Here is an 8,900-nt window from a genome sequence, read left to right as displayed (position 1 = left end):
ATTTTTTTTAAACCACCTTTTATAAATGGGTCAATGTGATGAAAGAACGCAGTGACTTGCATGTCTAGTTCCTAACCTAACACACTGATGGTCAATGGAAGTAAAAAGAGAGCTCAATCTTCACAGCCATGACCTCAAAGGAATAATGTGTGTTGGATTCTTTTGAAATGCAAAAATAGTTGTTGCTACTTCAAGACTCAGGAAGTTGAATTCAGAGATCTACCCTCAAAACAGAAGGAAAACCAAAATGCAGCTAAAACTCAAAAAAAAAAAAAATAGCTTTATATGCTCTTTCATGCTTGGTCTTTAATCCTTGCATTAGCTATCTTTCTCAATACTGTGACTAAGCACTTGGCAGGCAATGTAAAGCAGGGTTTGTTTTGGCTCACGGTTTAAAGGCACACGGTCTATCATAACGGGGAAAGTCGTGGCAAAGGAAATTAAGATACATGGTCACATCACATCCTCAGTCAGGAGGCAGAGACAGATGGATGCTGGAGTTCAGCTTGCTTCCTCCTTCTTATTCAACCCAGGACTTTAGCTCACAGAATGGCCCATCAACAGTTATGGTGGGAAGACCTCTCTTAATGTGGGTAGCACATCCCAGTGGCAGAACAGATACAAGCTTCTCTAAGGGAAAAGCTTTTGGGTTTTGGCTATTTGCTTTTGGTTCTTGCTAGCAAGCTCATCTAGTCTGTTCACAAGTTCATCTACACTGATGCTGATGCTGATGCTCCACTAATACTGCTACTGTTCTTCCCTGATATCCAAAGCCAGGTTCTTCATCTATCCAACACGAGCTGAATACTAGTGGCTCTATAGCATCCCTCCAGACCTGCAATGCAAGATTGCCAGTGCTGAGGCAGCCAGACTTACAGACTGAGCATCTACCAGGTCTCAGCCTTTCCTGTGTGAAGACAGACATTGCTGGAGCACACAGACTCTTGAAAGCCAATATAATAAATACTATATCGATATTGATATCAATATAGATATCCCTTCCATTATTTCTGTTCTGCTAGAGAATCCTGGTGCATGCACCATCTATGACCATGGACTTGTCTATTTCTCCTCTTTGTTGGATGCCTGAAGGAGCTGATTCTAATATAAGCAAAAGAATGCTGCAACGGAGTCAGCAACAGGATAGGTGAACATGCCTACAGAGTGAAGGCAAGCAAGCAGGCAAAAAAGCAAAGTTTCCTTCTCCCATGTCCTTTTCTCTGGGATGCCACCAGAAGGTGTTACCGATATTGGGAGGGGGAGTCTTCCCACCTCAAATAATCAGATCAAAAGAATCCCTTGCATGAGTGCCAAGCTGCTTGTGTTTTGGACAGTTCCAACAAAGACTAACTATTGCACAGGTTCTCATGGATTCCAGGCTGGCCTTGAGCATGCTATGCAGCTAAGGATGACCTTGATTTTCTGATGCCTGCCCATACCTCCGGAGTGTCAGGACTTTAAGTGTGTGCCTAGTTTTTGTGGTATTGGGACTGAATTTATGGCTTTGTTCATGCTAGGCACTCTGACAAGAGAACTAGATCTGCCCTTGTCCTTAGTGGAAGGCAAGACTGACACCTGATTGTCCTCTGACCTCCTCATTGGTGCTATACCACATGCCCATGTACATGTGCGTGCACACAGAGAGAGAGACAGAGAGACAGAGAGAGAGACGAGTGACATAGGCGCAGAGAGACAAAGAGATAGAGACAGAGATAGGCAGAGAGAAAAAGACAGTAGGTCTTTACAGTTATACTTACCCCCTTAATACTCATCTACATGATTTTATACAAGGTCTGACCTTCTCATCACCTCCACTGTTAGCCCAGAGTAGAGGTCCCAGACTTAGAGTGCCCTATGACAGACATTGCCCATGATGCCTCTGTATTTATTCTCTTATGTTCCTCTCCTCTTGTTGATTCAACAATGGCAACCTGTCAGTTCTCTGTGTGACCCTGAGTGCCTTCCTGGTTCTCTGAGGAGTCCAAAAGATGGAGCCCTCAGCAGCCCCCAACATCTCTCCATGACCCCATCTTTGCACCTCTTCCCTACTTTACCGAATTGTGTGCTTCACTCGGAGCTCCTCACCTGCCCTCTCACTCCATACACTCCCAGCTACAAGCCTCTGCGCTTCCCCAACGATTCCATACCCTTGGGTTATGCCCACCCACCTCATCAGCAGCAATGAGCCTGGGGTCATCCTGGAGACTGGCAAGGAAAAGTGGTGGTCCGGCCTGAGCATGCTCACAGACAGACATCTCGGCTGCAGTTGCTGCTTTGGTGAGCCTGGCCAATAGAGTTAAACACCACACTGGCTTTGGTTTAGCATTGGCTTACCAGAGGCAGGTGCACCAATATTTAACCAGATGTTCGAAAGCTGATGTCAGCTCAGCCCAGAGGCCAACCAGCCAGCCAGGTTTTCTGTGGTCCTCCACTCCCTGGGCTCTGTGCTAAGGAAAGGCTGAGCTATTGGGAGAGGGAAGGTGTGTGCCAGAAGAGCCTCCTTCTCTCTCACTGGCTCTGTGGCCTTAGCTGAGCCCTTCCCAGCCCTGATTTATGTCTTTGAGACACAGGAAGATGGTCTGGGTAATCCTTTAGAGCTCTCCAGAGGAGACTGGCCAAAGCAAGGGATCCTTAGACTCCAGAACCACCCCTAACTAGAATGCCCTGGCATGGGACTTCCCCACCTCACGGGTGGGGTAGGTAAATCTTTAACTTGCTAGCTCTGGGCAGGCTGCAGTTTTTCTGGATGACTGGCTGTGGGAGACTGGGGAGGAGGGATGGATGTAAGGTGCATCTGGACAGTCTTGCTGTGGTGAGGGGGAGGCATATTGGGAAGGGAAAGAAATCGTGTGCAGTACAAGGCATGGAGGAACGTGGGTCTCCCGACGGGTAATAACAACTTGTTTGAGTTTACCGATCCCCTAAAGCTCTCCCAGAGGACAGCGACTAAGGGTAGGGATGGTAACTCTCTCGTGTGGCCACAGAGACCCAGCGCGGAACCTGGAGCAAGGGCCAGAAGGATCAGAAACCCCCATTCAAGTGGTGCTCAGGTAAGTATGGGTCCGCTAGGAGGCACCCGGGCCCGGAAGAGACCAAAAGCACTATCCGGATGGACCGTCTGGTCTCTCTTGGGTGCCAGGGTGCGTCCCATGAGCACAGTGGAACTGCGTAGAGGGGAGCAGAGTGCACTGCACTGCTCGGGGACCAGGACTCTGCAGGTGAGAAGCCTTCCAAATACCCCGCAAAAGAACCTGAGGAGGGGATCCTGGCGTCCAACGGGAGCAACTTTGCCTTGGGACCCCTCTCTCCTTCCCCACAGAATGCCCGCCCCCTTTTAGATAGTCCCGCCTCCCCAGGATGTGCTCTCCCACCGCAGAATGCCCCACTCCGCTCAATCCAGAATGCCTGCCTCTCCGAATGCCCCATCCCTACATGGTGCCTCGCCCTTACTCCATCCTCTCTCCAGGTGAGCCCTCCGGGTGGAGGCCCCGAAGTGGCGTTCCGCTTCGGCGCGGTAATGGACGGGGCGCGCACACAGGAGGACGTGTTCAGAGCCTGCGGTGTGAAGCGCCTGGGCGAGCTGGCGCTGCGCGGGTGAGTGATACTTGGGCTGAGCGGAACTTGGGTTCTCACACAGCCCGGAGCCCCGCTTCTCGGGCTCAGCCACGTCCTCGCCGCCCACAGTTTCTCCTGCACGGTCTTCACTTTTGGCCAGACTGGTTCCGGGAAGACCTACACTCTGACTGGACCTCCTCCGCAGGTGGGCAGCCTAGTGAAGCCGGGTTGTGGATGGGACTTGTGGATGGGCTGGAAGGGGCGTGGATAATGCTGCCCCCACCCCATTGTTTCACAGACCTGGTATCTGAGGAACAAAGGCCAGGACTTGCAGAGTTTGGAGCGTCTGATTTGGGCAGCTTCTCTTACTTGCTTTTAGTTAGTTCGTCTGTAGGGTGGCACGGATGGACTGTGAGATTTCAGTGAAATAGGATCGGGGCCCATGGCATGGCTTCTGGAACATTTAATGCTCTGCAAAGAGGGTGGCCTTTACTAAATACTGCTGCCGCTGAAGCTCCTGCTGCAGCCCCAGCTGTCTTTGCCCCCAGGGGGAAGGCGTGCCCGTACCCCCCAGCCTGACTGGCATCATGCAGAGGACCTTCACCTGGCTATTAGATCGAGTGCAGCACCTGGATTCCCCTGTCACTCTCCGAGCCTCCTACCTGGAGATCTACAATGAGCAGGTAAGCGAATGGCAGTCCACGTGGAAAGGTCTTACATTTCAAGGACCAAGGATGCTAAGAAGCGAAAGGGGAGACAGGACCACTGTCAAAAGACTATGAGCCTGTTTCGTCTCCTTCCTCTCCCAGGTTTGGGACTTGCTGAGTCTGGGGTCTGCACGGCCTCTGCCTGTTCGGTGGACCAAGGCACGAGGCTTCTATGTGGAGCAGCTTCGGGTAGTGGAGTTTGGCAGTCTGGAGGCCTTGCTGGAGCTCCTGCAGATGGGTAGGCTGCCTCATGGGAACTTTGGGGGCAAGGATTCCTCAACTCCCTCCGAGGCTCCCTGGACCTAGGCTGCTGGAATTGGCCCTTAAAAGAGGATTCTTGAGGCAGAGAAGGGCTAGCAAAACATCAATTCAAAGACATGGCAAAGGTGGCCACAGGCTGGTGGCCTTGCCTCCAGACTGTCTGTTCGTGCCTCTCACTCACTCCTCTTGATTTCAATCTTCCACCCTTGTAGAGCCTAAGAGAAATGGTCATGCCCTGTAGCCTAGCTTGTTTATGAGGCTCCTGTTCTTTCCTCATCTGAGCATCGACTTAGAACCCTCCTCGGGCAGGCACTGCGGACACTAGGACACCGGATGTGGCCCCGATATTACACTTCTCTGCTGATCTCTGTTTTGGTTTCTCTGTCTTTCCACACAGTAGGCGAGGTGCCTCTCTGATGTTCTTTTGCTCCCTTCTCCCGTACTCCTTGCTCCTGGCAGCACCAGAGCTGGTACCCTTCACTCCCTAAGCCAGCCCTTCATGCTGCTTCCTGATACCTATCCGACATTCTTGCTCCTTGGGAACAGTCTTTCACTGGGATGCCCATCCTTCCTAGATGGTACCATCCCTGACGTCCTCTTCCGCAGGTCTCAGCCGTCGCCGGAGCTCCTCACATACCTTGAACCAGGCCTCCAGCAGAAGCCATGCCCTGCTTACCCTCCACATCAGCCACCCAACTGTGAGTGCCCAGCCTGTGGAAGGGCTGGCTCGGGGATACCCACCAAGACTCTGCCTTTGCATGTATAAAACAACTTGGATCTTCTGGGGGTGCCTGGGGAGGAAATCTTTGATGTTGAGGCACTGACTTTGATGGAGACAGTCTTCTCCAAGCTCCCATCAAGCCCTGGTTCACCAGTCTCAGCAGGTACCACCTGTGGACCTTGGGGGGCCCCCTGTTGGAGGAAAGCTGTGCTTCGTGGACCTTGCGGGCAGTGAGAAAGTGGCAGCCACAGGATCCCGAGGGCAGCTGATGCTTGAGGCTAATAGCATTAACCGCAGCTTATTGGCATTGGGTAAGACCTGGGGGCTTACTGGTCTGACTTTAGGGTACCTTCTCTGATCTAGATCATTGCAACACTAGGGAGACCACAGGACTTGGGTTACAGATGAGGGCTAGAGTCCTGGCATCAAGTCTGAGACTGACTTTCCTCCTCTGGTAGACGGTTACCAGTCTGTACATTCTAAGGTCAGCATCATTTCATATGTCCCTTGTAATTCCTGGAAGACGGGCACAGTACAGGGAAAATAATGGGTCTGTGTATCCAACTTCTGGCTGGCCCTAGGTCCCTAGGGAACTAGCTTCACTACTTACCTGTGGTGTGGCAGCTGCTGCTGACATTCCTTGTCAGTCAGTTATTGGTTGGAGATCTCTCAAGTCTCTGCTGAATATTGGGAGTTGAGTGGACAGCGCACGTGTGTGCTGTCAGAGAGCCTGGTCTGTGGCTAGACACCAATGTGGAAGCAATGGGATGGGACTAGGGTTTCACAGCCTGGCAGGGCTTTCTGCTCTGCAGCAGCCTAGCTAGGTAGCTTGGCTCACACAGTGCAATCTCTTTGGGGCTTTTCTCTTTGCACCAGGCCACTGCATCTCCCTGCTGTTGGACCCACAGAGGAAGCAGAGCCACATTCCCTTCCGGGACAGCAAGCTCACCAAGTTGCTGGCAGACTCCCTTGGGGGCCGTGGGGTCACACTCATGGTATCTGATGGATGGGGAAGCTGGTCGAGGGTCTGAGCCCTAAGGAAAGGTCTTTTCCATAGACGCGCTCAGGGACGGGCCTCTCTAGGTCGCCTGCGTGTCCCCTTCAGCGCAGTGCCTCCCTGAGACTCTCAGCACTCTGCGATATGCAAGCCGAGCTCAGCGGATCACCACCCAGCCACAGGGTCCCAAGGTGAGGAGGTAACAGCCAGCCAGAGCCAGTTACCTTCCTGGTTGGAATCTAGGATTGGATGAGAGTTGGGATTTGGGTGGGATTCTGGGAATGATGTCATGATTGATATCAGAGTCATAGCCAAGGGTCTAAGTGTGACAGAGTCTAGGCAGGGCTAGGGCTGAAGACCTCGTGGGCTGTCATCAAGATGTACTCGGGATCTCAGCTGGTCAGGTCTAATATGGGGCCTGATACGTGGTCAATTTGGAGATCACAGTGTAAGTCAAGACTGTGGCAGAACTGAGTTTGGGCTTGGAATCAGGTCCACTTCTGGCTGAATCCATTCAGAATGACACAATAAAGACGTGGTATGACCTGGGCCAGTACGTAAAGCTGGCAAGTGAAGCAAGGGCTGAAGTTTAGGGTCTACAGATCTTCACAACGGAAAGCCATTATGCTGGGCACAGCCTCTGCAATCATAAAGAGTGGCCCTGGGCTTCTTCTTTGGTAGTCCCCTGGAGTAAAGCCACCCCAGCCAGTAGAGGCCGAGCTGTTACGGCTCCAAGAGGAGAATCGTCACCTGCGGCTCCAGCTGGATCAAGTGCACACCAGGGGTATGAGCTTCCTGAGGGCCAGGAAGGGGTGGGGATAGAGGCTTGGTGGCTTTGAGTGCAACAATTGTCCTTCTTCTCTGCAGCACCGGGGCCCCATGGAGCCCGAGTGGCCTGGGCCCAGCGGAACCTCTATGGGATGCTACAGGAGTTTATGTTGGAGAATGAGAGGCTCAGGTAAAGCAAGGTTGGGCCAGCACTGGAACTCTCTCACTGCTCATTCCTGCTCATCTACTTTGGCTAAGATCTGACCGACCCATGCCTGGTTCTTTGCTCCCCTTGGTTCCCACCTTCCTCATGGTATTGGCCTTACCTCCCATCACCCAATGCCTACTCTCCACTAGGAAGGAAATGGGACAGCTGCGGAGTAGCCGGGACCTGGCCCGGGCAGAGCAGCATGTCCTGGCCCAACGGGTTCATGAACTAGAGAGGTGAGTGTAGCTAGCCATAGGGAAGGCCTGGGACATGGAAGCTGGCAGAGGGGACTTTGCTGAACAAATGAGAGTCAGGCTTCTACGTCTGATCATTGGCTCCAGCTTCTGGCTCTGCCACATCCTGGCTGCATGTGTCACCCTGGGCTAGTCGTTTGACCAGTAACTGCTGGTCCCCTCTTCTGGGAGATGGGGTCTTGGCTTGGCTACCTTGCTACTAAGGGGATGAATTCATAGAGGGGCGTCCAGGTAGGGGCTGAAGACTTAGACAATGCTCTTCTTCACAGGCGCCTCCTTTCGGCTTGCTCCCTTCCCCAGCAGGGCTCTACCCCTGTGTGCTCCTGCAGGATGGTTCCAGCTGCCTCCTGCCATGTAAGTCTCACTGCTTACCCTGGGTTGTGGGGGACAAGCTAGATTGTCATAGAGTCGATGATATATATATCTCTTGCAGGCACTGCCACCGCTCTGTTCTTGCTGTCACCTCTGTCCTCTGTGCCGAATGTCTTTGGCCCACTGGGCCTGCCCATGGAGAGAGTGCCGTGTGCCACAGGTAAGAGAGTACTGAAGACACTGACCTGGAGCTTAGCAGTCCTGGTGGTCCCAGGGCTCTGGGTGGGGGCACAGGAGTAGAGGCAGATGCTGAGTCCCTCTCTCTGCCCAGGGTATGGAATGCCTGTGTGCCTGGCCTCCAGCCCGGCCTTCTTTTAGGAAGTTCACTTACTGTCATGTTCACACATGTCCATTCACTTCTGCATTTGTTTCCTCGTCTGTTCACTTATTCCTTCTGGAACCTTCCCAAAGCCAGCCTAAGCTTTGGACCCGCCTCTGTTTTGGTCTCTGCCTTCAAGGAACTCCCAATCCCCAAGGGAGACATTCCAAGACCACCTGTAGCCCACAGAGGAAATGAGAGACCCAGCTCTATATACCGGCCCACTGTCCTTGGCATCTTTCGCAGTGGGCATGGCTAGGCTAGGCATGGAGGAGGTGGTACCCAGACATGAAAGCCTGAGGTCACCCAGCACAAGCGTTGGTCTTTTCAGCAGGTGCTGGAGCCCGAGGCCCCAGGTCACATGTCTCCGTGTGTACGGCCCCCACCCTGGGCACCTCCACCAAGCCCAGGCTCTGCCAAGCCCCCACGAGAGAGGTGGGCCAAGCCTGGGGTATTGAGGTGGGAGTGGGAGGCCTGGAACTAGTAGGCTCATTCGTCCTCCACATCCATCTAGGAGCCAAAGTGACTGGACCCAGACAGGAGTCATGGCAGAGATGCTGACGGGAGAGGAAGTGGTGCCCTCTGCACCACCCCTGCCTGCAGGGCCCAGGAACATGCCACATGTGCTAAGAGGTGAAAATTGGGGGTTAGTGTTTTATGTGCCATGGGGTTCCTGTCTTGAACCAGAGAAAGACTTTCTAGTCCCCAGACTTTCCTGTCTTGAACCAGAGAAAGACT

At 53.0% G+C, this 8,900-nt stretch overlaps 1 protein-coding gene across 2 annotated transcripts in view; it reads left to right on the top strand.

Moving 5' to 3' along the window:
• Nucleotides 1-2,745: 2,745 nt before the first annotated feature.
• Kif12 (kinesin family member 12) overlaps nucleotides 2,746-8,900 on the top strand; it is a 6,747-nt gene continuing 592 nt past the window's right edge. The window contains exons 1-18 of one of the 2 annotated variants that reach the window (XM_031376779.1): nucleotides 2,746-2,889; nucleotides 2,985-3,050; nucleotides 3,140-3,218; nucleotides 3,467-3,594; nucleotides 3,685-3,760; nucleotides 4,104-4,238; nucleotides 4,365-4,500; nucleotides 5,130-5,221; nucleotides 5,399-5,555; nucleotides 6,121-6,239; nucleotides 6,328-6,432; nucleotides 6,923-7,025; nucleotides 7,109-7,199; nucleotides 7,367-7,453; nucleotides 7,741-7,825; nucleotides 7,905-8,003; nucleotides 8,494-8,597; nucleotides 8,677-8,795. In XM_031376779.1, coding sequence (XP_031232639.1) covers nucleotides 2,747-2,889; nucleotides 2,985-3,050; nucleotides 3,140-3,218; nucleotides 3,467-3,594; nucleotides 3,685-3,760; nucleotides 4,104-4,238; nucleotides 4,365-4,500; nucleotides 5,130-5,221; nucleotides 5,399-5,555; nucleotides 6,121-6,239; nucleotides 6,328-6,432; nucleotides 6,923-7,025; nucleotides 7,109-7,199; nucleotides 7,367-7,453; nucleotides 7,741-7,825; nucleotides 7,905-8,003; nucleotides 8,494-8,597; nucleotides 8,677-8,795 — 1,924 coding nt within the window. In that variant the 5' untranslated portion in view covers nucleotide 2,746. The remainder of the gene's footprint in view (nucleotides 2,890-2,984; nucleotides 3,051-3,139; nucleotides 3,219-3,466; nucleotides 3,595-3,684; nucleotides 3,761-4,103; nucleotides 4,239-4,364; nucleotides 4,501-5,129; nucleotides 5,222-5,398; nucleotides 5,556-6,120; nucleotides 6,240-6,327; nucleotides 6,433-6,922; nucleotides 7,026-7,108; nucleotides 7,200-7,366; nucleotides 7,454-7,740; nucleotides 7,826-7,904; nucleotides 8,004-8,493; nucleotides 8,598-8,676; nucleotides 8,796-8,900) is intronic. The other variant, XM_031376780.1, reaches the window with a different exon arrangement.

This window comes from Mastomys coucha, unplaced genomic scaffold, assembly GCF_008632895.1.
Source record: "Mastomys coucha isolate ucsf_1 unplaced genomic scaffold, UCSF_Mcou_1 pScaffold18, whole genome shotgun sequence".
NCBI lineage: Eukaryota > Metazoa > Chordata > Mammalia > Rodentia > Muridae > Mastomys > Mastomys coucha.
The sequence above is the reverse complement of the archived record's forward strand: the minus strand, read 5'-3'. Positions and strand labels throughout refer to the sequence as shown.